This window comes from Ceratotherium simum, chromosome 30 (genome assembly GCF_057802395.1).
Source record: "Ceratotherium simum simum isolate JZ-2026a chromosome 30, ASM5780239v1, whole genome shotgun sequence".
NCBI classification, from domain to species: Eukaryota; Metazoa; Chordata; class Mammalia; order Perissodactyla; family Rhinocerotidae; genus Ceratotherium; species Ceratotherium simum.
The window spans coordinates 34,346,826-34,367,359 of NC_141929.1; the positions used below are offsets into that span (position 1 = coordinate 34,346,826).

The following is a 20,534-nucleotide window of genomic DNA, read 5'->3' on the forward strand; positions in this document are numbered from 1 at the left end:
ACACATGCGCGCTGCGCCCGGGGCCGGGGAGCCGGGGAGGGGGCGGGCGGGCTGGCGGGCGGGGGGAGCCGCCGCCGCCGCCGCCGCTCGATTTCCGTAATTTTGAGAAGATTTTTTTTTAGTAATTTTTTATTCTGCCCCAGCTGATGTTTGAGCCAGCATGTCGCGGAGGAAGCAAGCGAAGCCTCAACATTTCCAATCCGACCCCGAAGTGGCCTCGCTCCCCCGGCGAGATGGTGAGTGCTCCGGCCCGCGCCGCGGACACACACATGCACACACACGCACTCACACTCACGCACACCCGGACCCACGCACACGCGGCTGGCCCCCGCGCCCACCGCCCCGCCGCCGCCGCGTCCCCGCTCGCCTTTTCGACTCGGCGTATTTTTTTTTTTCTTTTTAATTTTCAATTTGCCTTTGCTGGGCTCCCTCTGCCCCGGGGAAAGCAAACACTTCTCCCGGCAGGAGCTTTCCGGAGTTGCTGGGTCCTCCTGGGGGGAGGAGAAGGGCAGGCCGGCCTTGCTCCTCCGTCCCGGCTGTTCCGGGGAGCGGAGCCCGGGACCCACCGAGCCGCGGCCGGGCGCGGGTGCGAGCGGAGGCCGTCCGCGCGGGGCCCCCCGCGCTCCCCGTGCCGCGCCCCGCGCCCCCGGCCCGGCCTCGGCCGCCCCGGCCCTGCCGCCTGCGGGAAGGAAGTTTACTTCGCGCTCCTTGCCGAACTCCGAGCTCGGGGAGCCCCCTGCGCTGCGCCGCGCCCCCCAACCCGACGCTCGCACTGCGCCTGGGCCCGCAGCGCCGAAGGGGGTGCCTTTGGGGGTTCAGAGCTGCAGGAAGATGGGGACCTGTGTCGAGGCGCCCGCGCCTGACCCGCTGGGGTCGCGGCCGGGGTGGAGAGTGCTCTTTGCTGCGGGTTGCTCCCGAGACGAGTGCGGGCGGACGGGGAAAGTGTCGGGGTCCGGCTACGCAAGTTTATCCCCGCGTCTTTTCTCCTAACACATGCATCCCCCGCCCCCAAGAAATCTTTAGATTCGATGTGCGCCCGCTGAGGATCGTGGTACCCCGTACTTCCAGGAGTCGTAAGGGTCGTTTTCCAGGGCTGGGAGGCAATCTAGCCAGAGGAGAATCCCCCTGAAACCCAGGCACTCGCTTCCTCCGCAGGAGGCGACAACCGCGGGGGCCCGAAGGGAATGAACAAGTCGAGAACAAAGTTTGTGTGAGGCAGCTAAGGCCGAGAGAGGGAGAAATCCGGGCAGGGAATTTGGGGTACCGAGGGAGGACACCTCGAATCCCTCCTTGTCCCTCAAGGGGTTTCACTTTGGGGGCCTCCGAGCTCCCAGGCCCAGCGCCGGAGGCGATAGAGCGACGCTGGGCTCGGTTCCCCGGCAGGATGCTCGCCTCTCGGCTGCGGGAGGACGGGGGACAACCCTGGCGGAGTCTCGGCGGCTCTGGATCCCTTTCGGGATGCTCGAGTCCCGGGCGGTATTTTGGGGATATGCAGGAGGGCGCTGGACCCCGACAGGGCTCAGAAGCGTGCCCTTAGATGGGCACCTCTGTCCACTCGACTCTGCGGCCGCCCGGGGCCCGCGGTCCCAGGGTCCTTCCCTAGAGGCCTGCTTCTCAGCCGAGCTGGGGCGCAGGGACCCGCGCAGAACCCAGCAGACAAGCCAAGGGACTCGCACTCCCTTCACCCCGGCTGTCGGGAAAGCAGATTCCTGGTGTGGGGTCCCGTAAGAAATTGGGGAGAACTGAGACGGATTAAGAAAATTGTTTACAATATCTGTGTCCTCCATCCCAGTACTTTCTCAAGCTTCAAGCCTTACCTAGAGTCTCTGGGGTTTCTCAGTCCGCTGGGAAGAGCCCCTGAACCCCGCTTTCTGTCCCAGGCGAAACCCGGAACGCGAGGTAAATGGAGGTGAAATTACCCAAGGCCGCTGCCACCACTCGGAGTATTTTTCCGGGTTTTCTCAGCTGGTTCTTCTGCTGCTCGCCCCCACACCCATCTTTCCTAAAGTTTCTGGTGAGACCATCCGCACCGTAATACTGTTCAAGTTAACAATTTATATAGGAAAAACCAAACGAGAGGAGAAGAAAGAGATTTTGAGTCTTTTTTGTAAATCTGTACCGATTTTATACATTTTCAAAAAATAAAAAGACTCGGGCTTCGCGGAGAAATGATGCTTGCTAGGTCTTTGCCTTTCTCCTGTCGCCTTCTGAATCCGGAATTTTTAATAGTTAAGGCTTCTCATAAAGCGATAGCATAAAAGGAATTCACTACTTCTTACCATTATTATTTATTAGGACTTTTTTTTAAGTTTATTTGAGCTTTGAGGTAAGTTAATTAAGTAAGTGAATCAAGTTTCCTTTCTTTCTTTTCTCTTTCTTTTGTTTTCTTCTTTCCTTTCTTTCTTTCTTTTTTATCCCCCAAAGCCGGTTCATTGTCCTAAGAAGCAGTAAACTGTTTAGGGGCACCCTAGGAAACACCCTCCTCCCAGCCCCCTTTCTCACCTCTCCCCACCCCCTCTTTTTCTTCAGTAGTAATAGTTTTAGGTTATGACTGTTTTTACATGGTTGAACAATAAGTTTGGGAGAAGCTGCCTAGAGGGTAGATTTTGTAATAGGGTTACAGGATTTAGTATGTTGTAATAATATTAGTACACAACTAATCCTCCTCAGCGTCTGACTTACAGGAGGGCCTTGCACACTCTAGTTCTTTTTATTTGGGAACATTTGTGCGATAAATGGAACTGAGAGTTCATGACACACCTCAAAGTTACCTTCAAAAAATCACCACCTTTTCTGCTGTGAATTCAGCCATCTCCATTCTTCTTCCCACACAGAACACACACTTGTGGGGTTTTTGGTTTTTTGTTTTTGTGTTTTTTTTTAACATATATAAAGGTTGTTAAATTTTTAGAAGACAAACCCTAACTCAAGCAATGTGGTTACCTTCTATCTTGAAGTGGTCTTAAAATATGGCAAATGAAATATTGAACCTACCAAATTAAACCTAGTTGGTGCTCTTCAATGCTAGTCCTTCCGATTTTATGACTTCTGCCCAGAGTGGGACCTCAAAAAGTTTGGAGACCCCGGTTGCATAGCCCTGAGGGGGGTGATTCGCAAGGCAGAGAGCAGCCAGGACTGCGGGGCTACAGGTCACACGTGTGTGTTTGAGTGTGTATGCTCGTACAAAGAAAGCCCGAGCCACACTAAACAGCCGCCCCGATAACTTCATCGGAACAAGTTCAAGAAAACAAGATGATTTGGTCAATCTTACGATGCTCTTATTTTAATTCTGCTGTAGTGCTGCTGTAAGACCAGAAACACCCTAAAATAAACTTGGGAATTTTTCTGTTTCTAATGAAACCAAGATTATGGCAAATGTGACTTGTCTCTTAAATGATATTCAACAAGTCTTGAATTACTTGTAGAAAGATGACTGCCACTGGAAAAATTATTTACTGAGATAAATAATTCCGAGGAAAGGGAATATTAGAATCTAATGATTTTGTACATGGGTTCTTTACTAGAAATGTGGATTTCAGTTGTGTGTTGTGTATGTATTGGATTTTTCTTCCTTGGGTGGTGGTTTTAAGTTTCCTGTAACTACATGGATGGGCCATTCATTTACTAAAAAAGTATTTTGGTGCTCAGGTTTTTCAAGGAAAAGATAATATTGGAAGAAAGATAAAAACATCATGAACTGTAGATGAAACATTGACTTTCATATAAAGTATCATAAAAATTCCTCTTATTTATATTAATAATGAAATTCTATTATTTACCAAAGTAATTTACTCATTGTGAGCAGCTTAATGGCAACACATTGATTTCTGGGCCCAAAAGGTTAGAGAGAACTATAATTAATTGCTTTTTTTGAAAAACCGACACCTGCAAGATAAGGCAGTTGGAAAGAATTCATGTTGAATCAGGCCTATTTTAAGTTTGTGGCATAATGGAAGATTCTGGATGAGAAAAAATGCAAACTGTTTAGGGGGATTTGCTTCGGGCTACACATACTTCCTAAAACGTTAAAAACAAATACAAACAAACCAGCAAAGTGTAGTTGGGCACGAGAGAGTGTGTGCAAAGGTGAATTTGTGATACTGAATGTTTTGGGGTTATTTTACATCAAGTTTTACCTATGGTTTATTGGCACAAGTGCCAATTTATACATTATTCTTTGAGGACTTTATTTCATTTCTTTCCACTTTTGCAGGTAGCAAGTTGTCTTTATCAGCAGTCCTTTAGAAGGCAGAAACCCACATTTTTAATGTGGAGATCTTACTGAGAACCTGGGGAAGAAATAGGTAGGCTAATAGTTCTCTAAGTTTTTTGAAATTGTGAAAAGCCAAGCTTTATGTAGTAACCAGAACAAATTCCTTCTGCAGTCTTATTTCGGTTTTTCTAAAACATACCCTGCTGCACCTAGCCATATCTTCCAAAATATTCTTAGATTACCAAAACTAAAGTAGTTTAGCAGTTTAGCAAAGGAGATGCTGAATTATCCTAAGAACCAACACCCCTCCCCCCAAAAGAAAAAGGTTTTGTGTGCCAGGCTTTAGAAAACCTAGAAGTGTCGAGCTGTTTTAACCTTTGTGAGCCTCCTCCCATGCAAAGGTGACAAGGTCCAGATCATAATATGTCCTTCAGTATCTTCCCAGTGACCCCCAAATTGAGGCTTGCTAGTCACTTAGCAGGAAGTTAGTAGTTTATTTTAGTTTCACCTTATCAGCTTGGCTTCTTTTCCTAACCTTATTCCCCTGTCACCCTCAGATGCCAGACCCCCAAAGGGGAAGATTGACAGGTAGTTCCCATAGCTCAGCTTTACCCTCAAACAACAGGGATTTAGTTTCTTGTGCCTTTGCCAATGTTTATGTAGTCAAAGTTTAGATCTCGCCTTAAGGAGTCTCTCTTTTACGCGTCACTGGAATAGGAAAGCCACAAAGAAGTTTTTGAACAAACCCTTGCAACTGGAACCCCATCTAGTGTTCAGTTTGATTCATCCAAGGGGAAGACATTTTTCCCCTTTCATTGATTGTGTACATTAGATGGGCTTGTATCACTATTTTAAAAGGAGGGTGTTGCCCGTGTTATTTTTTCAGAGATTTCCCTTGTATGCTTCCACCCAGAATACCCTAATCCTGGTCAGAACACTGAAGAAACATGAAGGGTGCCAGGAAATTTGTTATTTGGTTGCCTATCACATAAAGAAAACTGAAGACGTTAGAAAAAATAAGCATAGCATATGTTGCAGTGTTTGAAATTTCTTTGGACTCTTAAGCTGGACATTCAGATTCAAGCTTTTCCCAGATCTGTGCAAAAAAAAAAAAAACAAAAAAGATAAAAGACCAGTCAATCAAAAATGTTTGTGATAGCCTTTCTAAATTGGCCTACGAAAAGGAGCAGCCTGTTAAAATTATAGGCTCCAAAATTGCAATCATGAGAAGTTCTATTAAAAATGTTAATGTGATTTTAAGGTAAGGGGAAGCAAAGGGAAGGATCTTTCTGAGGAGCTCAAAAAAGGAAAACTAAATGTAGTGGGGTGGGGTGGTTGTTTTGTTTTGTTTTGTTTTTTCCTGGCTGGCTAAACCTTTCTGTGTGGGGCAGAGTTTTATTTTTGTTTTCTTAGTAGAGAGATAAACTGGAACCCTTCAATATTCTGTCTCCTATTCTGCAATGTTTGGTTCAGATGATGAAAAACTAACAAATTTGAATTGAGCATCAAGTACCTAAATAGTACAACCAGAACTAAATCATCTGAGATTTTAGTATAAATTGGATGGAGCTATAAGCTCACCTCCTCCCCCTCCAAAAACCCCCAGAAAATTCCGAATATCCTTTTGTGTGTACATACTTAGAAACCACTACTTCTTAAATTTTCCTATCTGACCAGGATTACAAAATTACTTTAATTTGCATGCAAAATACATAGAAAAGGAACTGGAATGTTATTTTCATCATAGTACAGGGAACAAGGCAACTGTATTTACTATAATAGGGTCACCAGTTGCAATCCTGTGTAACAGATTATTGAGAGAGATACAAGATAGCAGACAGTCAGAAAAATGAATAAGAACATAGGAGTTTATGTTTGTGTATATGGATCTTATTACAACTTAAAATATTCTCTTTGGTAGTTAAAAATTCAAACTAGTCCTCATGTTTTATCTTTTTTTTATCTTAAGCTCTTTCATTGGAATTGTGTTCAGAAAGCAGATAGATTTAAAGTTAAGAACTATTACAGTGTAGCGACACCTGCTTTTGAAATAAATCAAAATAGATACCAGAATTTTTTTTTTTTTTTTTTTTGGTGTTCATAAACATCAGGAAATTAAATTAGTTGACTCTGCGGTGGGATCAAATGTCAGCTTATTAAAATGTTGTGAAAATCTAAGCTAAAATATGGGCAGCTTTTTAACACAGTCTCTTTCTTGGATGCAAGCATGCATTTATTTTTAAGTATCTATATTTTCCGTCCAGTTAGCACAAGCCTAAATATAAAAATGTTCAGGTTGAAAAACTTGAAAATTCTCAAGTGAGTCTTGAAGCAGGACAAATGCAGGATTTGAGCACAGGAAAGTAATAATCAGTTCAGTCCTGTAAAGTAACCTTCTTTTTATTTTCTCTATATATTATGAGAATATCAGATGTTGGCGAGTTATAAAGAATTAAAATGCCCTTTAATCGCCAGCACAGATGTGCTAAATATTTGAAGCAACTACATTGTAATGTGTACAATTGATGAAGTCAGTTTTCTGATTTCCCTTGCTAGTTATTTAGTTCTGAATCTGTCATTATTTGTCTAAGCCCAGCTGACCAAGCAAAACTGTGTTTTAAAGTGGCTTTATGTTTTGATAAATGTGAGCTGGTTGAAAAGTATTTTCCACTGAATGCAGAGCTTAATAGAACATGCTGACATAATAGTTTTAATGCATTTTGTTGAAAATGTGTGAACAAACAGAATAGCTTTTGTTCCTTCATAATTGGCTGTAAAAGTAGATGGAAACATAACCATTACATATGGAAATGTGCAAAGAGAAAGAAATAACATTTCTGTTGAATATATTAGGAATTGCATTTCCTAGTTTAAAATAAGCATCTGAAATGGATGCATCATTTAAAATTGGTTGTCAAAATAAGAAGCTTTAAACAGAATTTTTGTCACATTATTTTTGTCCCAAGTTAAGCAACATAACTTTAGCGAATTTCGTTTAATATTTTGTTTATATTATTTTAAGGCAAGGAGAGAGAAAGAAAGTGCTTAAAACAGCACCTTGAATGTGCATAGGAATCCGGTGCCAATTGGGATGATTAAACATTAAATTAAGACTGAATCATTATTGGTATTTTCTGCTACAACTAAGATTTGTTTGGTATTGTTAATGCATTTCGCACTATACCCTTGTGGAGATTAAAAGATGAGTATTAGGAAAGCTAGCTTGTTAAGTAGAACTTAGCTACTCAAATAACACTCTCAGTGAAGAAAGTGTGCATACATTTGCCATACTTTACCAGGGGTCCTAGTCAACTTTGGCTTCTCTCACTCAAATAGAGTTAAGGAATTTTCAGAAGTTAGTATTTAGCTATTAGTTATATTTTTGGGGATGCAAAAATACTCAGGCTTTTTTTGATGTTCACTGCAAAAAGGCAAACGGCTGGCTTTTTCGAGTTGACTCTAAGTTTACCGAAAAAGCAGCATTTTGATGTTGCATTTATTCATATTTGCAATTAGTTTTTTTTTTCCCTGGAAGTTTTCTGGGAGATTCAATTTGGAAGTCATGGAAACTAACTATTATCTGATTCAGTTCTGCAGAAAAGCATGCAGGGAGGTAATCCTTGAATTAAACAGTTTTTTTTTTTCACAGCCTTCGGAGATGACCACACACCATTTGTACAACAGAAGTTGGTGTTCCCCATGCTGGGCAAACAATGGGACGCCATCCTGTCTTTGAATAGGATGTTAGCTTGGAGTTGGAGATTTTTATGTTTAATTTACAAATGGATCTTAGTGAGAAGAAATCTGAGCAACCAGTGGAAACAAACATGAAATAAAGGGATTTTTATAATGAAAGGTTCAGCACAATCTGTTAAACAATTGATAACAGTTAAGAGCAAACTGTTTTTAAAGGCATTCAGACAAGGAGAATTGCAAAGCATTTCCAAACTCTAAACCAAGAATTATTTCTTCACTTCCCCTTAACTGCACATCCTTCTTTAAGTTGATGTTTAATCAGAAATGTAAATCTTGTACCAGTTTTTATAGATATAAAGAGCACTTTTGATGAAATATTTAGAGGCATAATGTTGCCATTTGGAGCATAGTGGCATATATTCCTTGATTAGTGGAATGGTAGCCAGGGTTGCATTCTTTAATTTTAAAAATAAACATGCCATGGGGTGATATATAGGTGCCAGGCAGGCCTTGTAACGGATTATGATCACTGTGTTTCTCTTCATTGTGTGTGTGTGTGTGTGTGTTGCTTTCTCTTTTGTATTCAACTGAGTCTCGAGGAACAGTCTGCGGCATTTGCTCCTGATGTGACTAAAGTGTGTTTGCCATGGATCGGACTTAGTTCAGGTTCTAGGTAGGGGCTGGAGGTGATTTTCAAGTTGTCAGTCTCCAGCTTGGTGATATGCATTTTTTCCCCCTTGTCAACAACTGATTGGAACCTGAATGACTACAAATTAGTTTAGTGACAGAACAAACTATCACAGATATCTTTGAATCGGTTGAAAATGAATAAGGTTGGCAGAAACTCAAGAGCCTAATAAGTCCTCAGAACGGTTGCTGGACCCTCTCTGGATGGGTGGACAATAAGGTGGATAAAATATTGGAAATCAATATTTTGCTATGGAATTTCATTATGCACCAATGTCTTCAGTTCGTAGTATTTTATATTTTGATGGATTATCTGAAGGCCATGGCTCTCTGAGATTCCAGATTGATAGGCATTCCTCCAACATCCTTAAAATTTAATAATGAATGTTCTTAGGCAATGTTGACTGGTTTTCAGGGACGATAGTTTTGAGTTTGCAGGTAGACAGCGATTGATCAACCTCTTTCTGTTTTTTGAAGTCGTCAGTGACTCTGTGTGTCCTGGCTCCCTTTCTAACCCTGCGCCTTTTGATGTTTGCAGGAGACACAGAGAAGGGTCAACCGAATCGCACCACTAAGAGCAAGGATGCCCACGTCTGTGGCCGGTGCTGTGCTGAGTTCTTTGAATTATCAGATCTTCTGCTCCACAAGAAGAACTGTACTAAAAATCAATTAGTTTTAATCGTAAATGAAAGTCCAGCCTCCCCCACTGAAACCTTCTCTCCCAGCCCCCCTCCCGATAATTCCAATGAACAGATGAATGACACAGTGAACAAAACAGATCAAGTAGACTGCAGCAACCTTTCTGAACACCAAGGACTGGACAGGGACGAGTCCATGGAGGTGGAGGCCCCGGTAGCTAACAAAGGTGGCAGTGGTGCTCTGAGTGGCAGCCACAGCAGTGCCACCCCAAACTGCAGCAGCAACCCCTCCACAGGTACCTCAGCGATCACAACCTCTCTACCTCAACTCGGGGACCTGACGACACTGGGCAACTTCTCTGTGATCAACAGCAACGTCATCATCGAGAACCTCCAGAGCACCAAGGTGGCAGTGGCCCAGTTCTCCCAGGAAGCGAGGTGCAGTGGGGCCTCCGGGGGCAAGCTGGCCGTCCCAGCCCTCATGGAGCAGCTCTTAGCTCTGCAGCAGCAGCAGATCCACCAGCTGCAACTGATCGAACAGATTCGTCACCAAATATTGCTGTTGGCTTCTCAAAATGCAGACTTGCCAACATCTTCTAGTCCTTCTCAAGGTACTTTACGAACATCTGCCAACCCCTTGTCCACACTAAGTTCCCATTTATCTCAGCAGCTGGCAGCAGCAGCTGGATTAGCACAGAGCCTCGCTAGCCAATCTGCCAGCATCAGCGGTGTGAAACAGCTACCCCCCATCCAGCTACCTCAGAGCAGTCCTGGCAACACCATCATTCCACCCAACAGCGGCTCTTCTCCCAGTGTTAACATACTGGCGACAGCAGTTACCACCCCGTCCTCGGAAAAAGTGGCTTCGAATGCTGGTGCCTCCCATGCCAGCAACCCAGCAGTCTCGGCATCATCCTCACCAGCTTTTGCAATAAGCAGTTTATTAAGTCCTGCGTCTAATCCACTTCTACCTCAGCCGGCCCCTGCTAACTCGGTTTTCCCCAGCCCTTTGCCCAACATCGGAACAACTGCAGAGGATTTAAACTCCTTGTCTGCCTTGGCCCAGCAAAGAAAAAGCAAGCCACCAAATGTCCCTGCCTTCGAAGCCAAAAGTACTTCGGATGAGGCATTCTTCAAACACAAATGCAGGTTCTGCGCGAAGGTCTTCGGGAGCGACAGTGCCTTGCAGATCCACCTGCGTTCCCATACTGGAGAGAGGCCCTTCAAGTGCAACATCTGCGGGAACAGGTTCTCCACCAAGGGGAACCTCAAAGTCCACTTTCAGCGCCACAAAGAGAAATACCCTCATATCCAGATGAACCCCTATCCCGTGCCTGAGCATTTGGACAATATCCCCACGAGTACCGGCATCCCGTATGGCATGTCCATTCCTCCAGAAAAGCCAGTCACCAGCTGGCTGGACACCAAACCGGTCCTGCCCACTCTGACCACTTCAGTTGGCCTGCCGTTGCCCCCGACCCTCCCTAGCCTCACACCCTTCATCAAGACCGAAGAGCCAGCCCCGATCCCCATCAGCCATTCTGCCTCCAGCCCCCCAGGCTCTGTCAAAAGTGACTCCGGGGCCCCCGAGCCAGCTACAAGAAACCTGGGTGGGCTCCCAGAGGAAGCCGAAGGGCCCATGGTGCCACCGTCCAGTGGCAGAAGTGAAGAGAGCAGCGTGGTCAGCGGCTCAGCCCCGGCGGTGAGCAACAGCACTCTGAGCTCCCCGGCGGCGGACTGTGGCCCGGGCAGTGCTACCACCTTCGCCAACCCTTTGTTACCGCTCATGTCCGAGCAGTTCAAGGCGAAGTTTCCTTTCGGGGGACTCTTGGACTCAGCCCAGGCATCAGAGACGTCCAAGCTTCAGCAACTGGTAGAAAACATTGACAAGAAGGCCACCGACCCCAATGAGTGTATTATCTGTCACCGGGTTCTGAGCTGTCAGAGTGCCTTGAAGATGCACTACCGGACACACACTGGGGAGAGGCCCTTTAAGTGTAAGATCTGTGGCCGGGCTTTCACCACGAAAGGGAATCTTAAAACCCATTACAGTGTTCATCGGGCTATGCCCCCGCTCAGAGTCCAGCATTCCTGCCCCATCTGCCAGAAGAAGTTCACTAACGCTGTTGTCCTCCAGCAGCACATTCGAATGCATATGGGAGGCCAGATCCCCAACACCCCCGTCCCTGACAGCTACCCCGAGTCCATGGAGTCTGACACAGGCTCCTTTGATGAGAAAAATTTTGATGACTTAGACAACTTCTCCGATGAAAACATGGAAGACTGTCCTGAGGGCAGCATCCCTGATACACCCAAGTCCGCGGATGCGTCCCAGGACAGCTTATCTTCTTCACCTTTGCCCCTAGAGATGTCAAGCATCGCTGCTTTGGAAAATCAGATGAAGATGATCAATGCCGGCCTGGCGGAGCAGCTGCAGGCCAGCCTGAAGTCGGTGGAGAATGGGTCAGTCGAGGGGGACGTCCTGACCAATGATTCGTCCTCAGTGGGTGGCGATATGGAGAGCCAAAGTGCTGGCAGCCCGGCCATCTCAGAGTCTACCTCTTCTATGCAGGCTCTGTCCCCATCCAACAGCACCCAGGAATTCCACAAGTCACCCAGCGTCGAGGAGAAGCCACAGAGAGCAGTCCCAAGCGAGTTTGCCAACGGTTTGTCTCCCACCCCACTGAATGGTGGGGCTTTGGATTTGACATCTAGTCACGCAGAGAAAATCATCAAAGAAGATTCTTTGGGGATCCTCTTCCCTTTCAGAGACCGGGGTAAATTTAAAAATACCGCTTGCGACATTTGTGGCAAAACATTTGCTTGTCAGAGTGCCTTGGACATTCACTATAGAAGTCATACCAAAGAGAGACCATTTATTTGCACAGTTTGCAATCGTGGCTTTTCCACAAAGGGTAATTTGAAGCAGCACATGTTGACACATCAGATGCGAGATCTACCATCACAGCTCTTTGAGCCCAGTCCCAACCTTGGCCCCAATCAGAACTCGGCGGTGGTTCCCGCCAACTCGTTGTCATCTCTCATCAAAACAGAGGTCAACGGCTTTGTGCACGTTACTCCTCAGGACAATAAGGACACCCCCACCAGTCACATCCCGTCTGGGCCTCTGTCGTCCTCTGCCACATCCCCAGTTCTGCTCCCAGCTCTGCCCAGGAGAACCCCCAAACAGCACTACTGTAACACGTGTGGCAAAACCTTCTCCTCGTCGAGTGCCCTGCAGATTCACGAGAGAACTCACACTGGAGAGAAACCCTTTGCTTGCACTATTTGTGGAAGAGCTTTCACAACAAAAGGCAATCTTAAGGTACCTCACCCCATCTGCACCTCACCCACCCACCCCCTCAGCCCTCCTTCTCCTTGACATTGATTATTCATAACGCGTGCTCCCAGAGTCATCAGCCCAGATATTCAGGGAGAGAATTCTCGCGGGGGAGCCTGCTGCATGGAGCTGACCGTGGAGAAATGTGGGTGCTCGTGCAGGTCAGGATCATGGCGGGGACCAGGGCAGGCTGCAGCTCGCTGAATGTCAGAGTGCACTGAATAATTTGGTACCTAAGCGAAGCAGCGGCCTATCTCGGTTGTCTCGCTAAGTGCACCAAATGAATTGCTTTACCTACCAAGTAAGACAGCCCGGCGTGGCCGTGGGGTATTGATTAAAGACCTCCACGTGGCCTGTGGCTGCCCATATCACTTAATAATTACAGTTCTCCTCGGCGTATGCATCTATTTTTCAAAACTATGCAGTCCAGCATGGTTTGTTTTTCTAAAAACAATAACATCACTGCTCTGCTAATGGGTATTATGATAATTGATTATACAGCATTTCCTACTGATATGTGTTGAAAATAAAGCAAATATGCTTAAGTTCTGAGCAACAGTTGAGCACTCTTACTGTGTACATTTTTCTGTTGACAGAGTATTCCTCTAGAGATTGCTGCCAGTAATGTGAGATGAATAATTACTTGCTGGCTTTTCTCTCCATGCACAGGCCCTCCAATGGGTAATCAGTGAGGGGTACTTTCTTTCCATCTGAAAAGGACATTTATAGGGTAAAGGGTGTCAGATACAATACTTACCATTGCAATGAGAGTGGACATAACAATTCTAACCCTGAAAGGAGCTATCTGCGACTGACTGGCTTGCTTGAGGCCATTATAAGCTAAATACGGGTAATAAAAAAGGAGTAAGTAAGGCATCTTTGCCCAGGAAGAGGAGAGGCGGCCCAGGGCTGCCGAGAGCAAATGTGTTATTACTAGGTGACTGCAGTGGATGGTTCCCGTTTCCTTTTCCACTGTCTGGCACGTAATAAGAAGAGACATCTCGGCCACTTGCTTTGCCGAGTGTTGGGATATGAGTTGAGACAGATTCAACTATTAAGCTTCTCCCTCTCTCTCTCTCCCCCTTTTTTTTCTCTCCCTCTCTCCCCCCATCTCAGGTACACATGGGCACTCACATGTGGAATAGCACCCCCGCGAGACGGGGTCGGCGGCTCTCTGTGGATGGCCCCATGACATTTCTAGGAGGCAATCCCGTCAAGTTCCCAGAAATGTTCCAGAAGGATTTGGCAGCACGGTCAGGAAGTGGAGATCCTTCCAGTTTCTGGAATCAGTATGCGGCGGCGCTCTCCAACGGGCTGGCGATGAAGGCCAATGAGATCTCCGTCATTCAGAACGGTGGCATCCCTCCAGTTCCTGGAAGCCTGGGCAGCGGGAGCAGCTCACCTATTAGCGGGCTGACGGGAAATCTGGAGAAGCTCCAGAACTCAGAGCCCAACGCTCCCCTGGCCGGCCTGGAGAAAATGGCAAGCAGCGAGAACGGAACCAGCTTCCGTTTCACCCGCTTCGTGGAGGACAGCAAAGAGATCGTCACGAGTTAAAGCAACTCTGGCTGGAGAAATAGCGTTCCTGCTCAGAAAGATACCCACGGTTGCCTCCTACTCCTGGCCCCGGCCCCCTAGCCTCTGGTTCCTCCAGATCTATGAACTACAACATTATGAAGACATTCTTTTGTACCTTGTTAAACTTCTAGAGTTCTAAGAAAGCTTATTTATTAGTGATATAACCTTGCTTTGCAAACAGAATGCAAGCATTAACTTTGGTCTTCTGTATTTTGGACTAAATACTAATTGACTAGAGTGCTGTAAACTTGCTGTAACATTTATGGCGATTGCAAGTTGCCCTGCTAGGCGGTCTTAATCTGGCATTAACTTATTTTCTATATCCAGTTTAATATGAATCTGGTGTTGATGCAATGCCTCAGTGATGCATTAGATCTCTAATAAAGTCTGTATATAAATGTACACTTTGATCCTGCTGGAAAATTTTATCAGCAAACACATTGTCTAATCTTTCAAAGCAAATTTCAGGAAAGGACTGAAAGTACAGATTGAACAGTGTGGTTCTTGGAAAGTTTTGGTTTTTTGATTTTTCTTCTAAAATTCAACCTGTTTTTCTTTTTTTGTAGATTTAACCATTTCCGTTTGGAACTGCTATTTGTTATTGTGCTTTTTACTTGAGTCGTCCTCAATGTTAATAAGTTTCTGTACAGTAATAAGCACGCAGAATTCTTTAGAGAAAATACAAGTGTTGTTTTGGTAGTTGAAACTGAGACGTAACATTTTGCCTTGTAGGTATATTCACAATAGGAAATGTGTGCTGGAATTTCACAATGCTGCTAAGTATAGCATCTTGAACAACCTTCAGTGGAGAAAATGTAGATGCTCTTGTATATACAATAAGAACTATCACTTTCATTAAAATGTACATATGTTCCTTACAAGAGCAAATGCTTCTTCTTGATCAAGAGAGCAGGTATAGTGTTTGTTTATTTTGTATTAGGTATGGAAGAAAAAAAATTGGACTGTTACATGCACTTTCTTGGAAAGTTGAAAGGAAAGGGGGGGTCCAATTTCTTTAACATTTAATACTTACTAACAACAGAGATACTGTAATTTTACTCAAGTAATCAAATACAATTTTTTTTTGCAACAGATAAAACAAAATACTGTGTCTGTGTTTTTAGAGTGCATTTCTATTCAGCCAGCCCCCGAAATGTATTTTAACATTTCCCCAGGCATCAGTAAATCCTGTATGTGAGTGTGTATCTCTCTCTCTAAATAAGGAATTGTAGGAGGCATAACAGAAACAGGTTTGCAGGGGCCTGTGTTTTCTTTCCTTTTTCTTTCTTTTTTTTTAAGTTGGGAGGATCTAGATATTTTCCCAAGTTGGGAGGATCTAGATATTTTCCCACTATCTATTACTTGTTTGGCCACTGTTTTCACAACCCCCCCCCCCACACACACACACACACAAAAAAAAGGAAATAAAGGAAATGAAATAAGTTGTTATTGGAGGTGTCATGGGGACAGGTAAGTCCTTAAGCAGGACATTTGTGCCCATTAAGACTTCATTTCAGCTGTGCTGTTTTCACTTCCCTTGAGTCAGTTGTTTTTTTTCAGGCGGCTGAGAGCAGCATTGCGAGGGTTATATAATCTGAGTCTGAAACTGGGCCTCAACCCAGACAGGTCAACATGTCTTTATTTAATTAGTCTTCTAGGCATTAAACACATGCATATTTGAAAGAAAAAGCCCATTACAAAGGATATGTCGAGTCGACTTGAATATTTCACCATCAAATTCAATCTGGTTCTTCCTCTCTCCCTTTGTTCTAGGGGAAACACGTTTTCCTCCTGAGCACTATTTTGGGGTGAGCAAACGCACGGGGTGGAAGTTGGTGTCCAGAGGGGTCGGTGAATTTTTGCTTGCAGGGAGGTGGTGAATCACCGGCCGCTGGTGGCCCTGCGCCCAGGTAACAGAAGCCTCGGGGCCGCCTTCCAGTAGAAGTTTCCACTGGGGCGCAGGCCGCTCTGTGGCCACTCTGGGCCGCGCTTCCCCAGGCTGGGTGGTCTCGGCGCCTGGGGGCGCAGGCCGGGGGTTCCGGAGGTGGGCGCCCCCGAACCTGGAGAGGGCGGGGATGGGGGTGTGTGCGGCGAGATGATGCAGAGAATCTTCCTGACGTTTCAGCACGCGAACATTTAGAGGGCGATATTTCTCGATAGCACCACTCCAGTCCCGGCCTCGCCGCCCCAAGAGAGACCCCTTTGCTCAAGAGTGGGGACAAGAAGAGAAGACCAGAATTCCGGCCAGAAGCTCTTGTTCTACGCGGGCCAAACGGGGACGTTTTCGTTGCGATGGAAGCGTCCATTCCCTTCCCAAGGCTGGGCGCGGGGAGGGGGGGGCTGCTCCCGGCCTGCGTGGTCTTGGGGTTGGGGAGCTTCTCCCGGAAGCGGCCCCTGCGCCCCGGGACGGAGGCTGGGGACGTCCTGGGGGGACCCCGAGGGCTGCCGGCCGCCGAGAGGGGCAGGCGCACACACTGGCTCCCGCGCCCACACCGGCTCCCGCGCCCACACCAGATCCCGCGCCCCTGCGCCTCGCCGGCCTCTCCAAAGGGGCCCAGTCGGCTGAACCCCGACGCCGTTTCCCGAGCACACGCCCTGCAGCTGGACTCGGCTCTCCCGTCCCCCTCCCCTCCCGTCGCCGGTCCCCACCCAGCCCCATCCCCGGGGCTCCCACACGCCGGCCGGGCGCGGGGGTCACGGCCCTGCGCCACCCCGGGCCGCGCGTCCATTTCCGCGAGGCGGGCGGTCCGGGGCGCGGAGCCGGGCGATTTTTTCTTTTCCCTCTCTCCACCAACCTCCTCCCTTCTAGCGTTTTCTGAAAGTGACTTAAGGGCAGCAAAAGCAGCCTTTCGTTTAGACGGATTTTCTGAGGCAACAGACGCCCTTAGGGAAAGGTCGGAGCCTCAGGGTCTCCGTCTCCGTCTCCCCCCCGCCCCCTCCACTTTTGTCCCTGCCTATCCATCTATCGATCGACTATCTTTCTAATCTATTGATCATTACCTGCCCATTCCTCTCCAAAACAAGAAATCGCCCTCAGCCCTGCTTCCCTTCAGTGTGATAATTACACTCAGCCTTTCGGCTCAGCCCCGCGGAAGAGAAATGAATTTATATGTATAAAGCAACAGGGTTTATTTTAAGGCAGATGATGGTACATACCAAGCCCACCCACCTCCTCTCCCCCTCTCGCCAACCTTCCTCGCTTCTTCGCCTTTCTTTTCCCCTTCTGAAGCCTAAGGTGCATCCAGGTCGTTTTGGAATCACCGAAAACCTACTTTCCTGGGTTGTTGCTGCCTGGAATGATGACAGCTAAGTTCACAAAATTTTTGAACCTAAAATATTCATTTTGGTGACATTTCCCCCTCTTTTTTTTTTTAAATGTGAATTGTAAAAATACAGAAAAATACAGCGAATAATGGAACAAACCCCCTTGTGCCCATCACTCAAAATGTACAAACGTTAGCAACTTGTCGGGGTTTTTTTCGGGTTTTTGAGTAACTGTGCTTTTCTTGTTCTCTCTTTCTGTCTCACTGTGTCGCTGTCATTTCTCACCCTCTTCTCTTGCCTATATTCCTTTGTGTTTTTTCTTTTCTCCCACTCCATCTCCGCTGCTCCTCAGCCCTCCATAAACACACACAGGGGCTTCCTTCTTTCTGGAAAATAGTTCCAGAATGAAAGAGCAGTTTGGTGATTGACAGGGACCTAGGGAGGAAAAAAGGAGAGAGACCAATGACAGACCCAAGCTGCCCCAGACCCCTCAGCCAGTGGCTGTGTGGGAGGGGCGGGCAGAGTCTGAGGGGACACGTTCCACAGATCAATTGCAGACACCTGAGGCTTACTTCTGGCTCTGAGTTTTCACATCCCAATCCACAAGGGCCAGATTTATTCACCTGACTTTTATGGGGGTAAGGGTGCAATTTTTTAAATTAGGAAAAAAAGAAGTGTTCATACAGAAAATCCTAAATGATTTGCAGTTGACATAAATTTCTAGCAATAGATTATTTGCTTATTGTTTTTGGCGTGTTGTGAATGTCCAGAATGAGAGAACTTAAGCAAAAAAGCTCCCACTCTGTTAAAACTTAGCAGTGCTGTTAGAAAAACAAAGCATTGGAGTCTTGACTAGGAGTTACACACTTTACCCCAAATGAAACAAATGTCAGAGGGGGTAACACAGTGGGAAAAAACGTAAAGTGAATTTCAAAGGGCTCCACAGTGAAGCGCAATCTGAGATTCACAGAAAGTGGAGACGGATAAGACAGGAATTAGGTCATCTGGTCCAGACCCCAGGAAATATGTTTAGATCAAAGCCTGCTCCGTCAGAATAAACAAAAGAGGGCCCTTTGGGTCCGACCAATATTTTCATCTCTGTGCTAAGAGCTGCTAATCTAACTGGCTTTATTTGATGAAAGGGGGTAAAAATTACAACTGTAAAAATGACTAAGTAAAAAAAATGTCCTCTCAACTATAATAGGAAGATAAAGATTTAGATTTGAGCTAAAAAGTAACAAGATCCAGGCCCAGATCAACACAAACTTCCTGGAATTTTAGCACTAAGTCAATTATCTAATCCCAGCCCATTGTTCCCTCCTTGCCGCCCCCCACCCATGCCATTCAGCATACCAGATGATTTACATAAAAAAAAATTGTTAAATTTTAACTGCAGTCTAAGAACATTGCAAGAGGCAGACTTTTGGGCTCACTTACTTAACATTCCTTAGGGACCCACCGCCCACCGGCCCCACTGTCCCTGCGCCCCCAGGCAGTTGTCTTGGTAGCCGCCGGTCTTTATTGTCGTGGATGGTTCTTTAAGCTCAGCACAAGTTTGGGCTCTCTCTCCACTAAGGGCAGAGGGACAGAGGCCTCAGTTGCATCATAGAAGCCTGGCTTTGGGTCCACACCAGCCGGCAGCCGGTGATGTTTTAGCAGCTAAGCCGAAGTACTATGTGAGGCTTTCATTCACCGCAGAGTTGATGACCTTAAACCAACTGCCAGGGAACTTTTGATAGATAGAAACATCCAGAAAGGGGACAGGAAATCCCAGAGAAGGAAAATTCACCCAGGCTAAATCCAGGGTTGTCGTTCCTTGCTGAGCCTGGTTTCCTCGTAACTGTTTAAACGTATGATTTGGCTCTTCTTGTGTTTCTACGTTCATCTGAGCTCAAGTTGAACAAAGACTCAGGGCCGGCCTGTCAACTTGGCTCTGGCCCTCTCTGAAGCCCAACGACAAGACGGGGGTGGGGAATGTGACCGCCTTTATAAACACCGCCAGGAACAGGCCATCATCTGTGTGGGGTCCTTGGCTCTCACCTCGCAGAGGGCAGCTCCAGGATCAGCTTTTTCCTTATGCTCCGTTCCGTGGAGGGCTTTCAAGACAAGTGGCGCTGTGTTGGAGGCCGCACAAGTCGATCTTTCCTCGTTAGACACAGGATGGGACCCGTCCAGCTCACTGAGCGTGGCTGAATCCTGACACAGCGCAGTCTGTTAGGACGTGGATTCTGAGAGGCCAGGGGTCACATCATTTTGTTGCAATCACAGCCACATCCAGTGGGAAGCCCAGACAGCCACCTGTACACATGGGTGAAGATGTCAACACGGCAGGCCCACTCCTGCTGTAAGGGGCAGAGAGGGGAAACCAGTCAGCTTGCAGAGTGCTTATGTCTTCAGATTTGGGGTGCTAACAAATGCCTCATCTCATAGCAGTCCTGTGACACAGGCAGGGCCACTGTCATTTACCAGAGGACAAAACTGAGACCCAGAGAGCAGAGAAGGAACAGTTGGACTGGTGCTGTGTCTTGCTTGATAGCCAGCTCTGGGGTGCAGTCCTAACTTGCCTGATCCATGGACCGGTTTCCCCATCTGTGCCTTGAGAGGTTCAATTTCCGTCAGTATTTCCCAGTAGCTTCCATAGAGTCTTACCATGCTCACAATTTCACATTATTGGAATACCACCTATACTATTACTTGTTTGATAATTTTATTTAAACTATTCCCTTTTTAAAACTTAAGTATATTTATTTTAGAAGGAATAGGACACACTGGATTTGATTCTCTCCAATAGTCTTTCTAGTCCTGTGCAGGAGAAATCTTTGCAATTCACGTCCATTTGGTGATGTGCCCCAAATCAAAACAATACGAACACATCCTGCTGCTTCGTTTAACTACATCCTTTCTGAGTTTTCTTCTAACCAACTGCCTCTTGCTTTAGACAAGTGTGAGGTCTGCGGGTCTTAAAAGAGTGTATTTCCTGGTCTCCATCCCCACCCTTCTACTTGTTAACACACACCTCGGGACTGGCCCAGGGTTTTCCAAACTGGGGGTTGGGACCCATTAGTACCCATTATGAAATCAGTCTAGTAGGTCATCACCAGCATTATTTTTTAAATAG

At 46.4% G+C, this 20,534-nt stretch overlaps 1 protein-coding gene across 1 annotated transcript; it reads left to right on the forward strand.

The window, feature by feature from the left end:
• Window positions 1-87: 87 nt before the first annotated feature.
• Window positions 88-15,256, forward strand: SALL1 (spalt like transcription factor 1). Its single transcript, XM_004431597.3, has 3 exons — window positions 88-236; window positions 9,135-12,559; window positions 13,691-15,256. The coding sequence occupies exons 1-3, from the start codon at window positions 161-163 to the stop codon at window positions 14,129-14,131; spliced, it is 3,942 nt and encodes a 1,313-aa protein (XP_004431654.1). The 5' UTR covers window positions 88-160; the 3' UTR covers window positions 14,132-15,256.
• The last annotated feature ends 5,278 nt before the right edge of the window (window positions 15,257-20,534 follow it).

Coding starts and splice junctions, on each gene's coding strand:
- SALL1 (XM_004431597.3), top strand. CDS start 161: ATGTCGCGGAGGAAGCAAGCGAAGCCTCAACATTTCCAATCCGACCCC. Junction 237..9,134: donor CTCGCTCCCCCGGCGAGATG/GTGAGTGCTCCG, acceptor TGATGTTTGCAG/GAGACACAGAGAAGGGTCAA. Junction 12,560..13,690: donor CAACAAAAGGCAATCTTAAG/GTACCTCACCCC, acceptor CCCCCATCTCAG/GTACACATGGGCACTCACAT.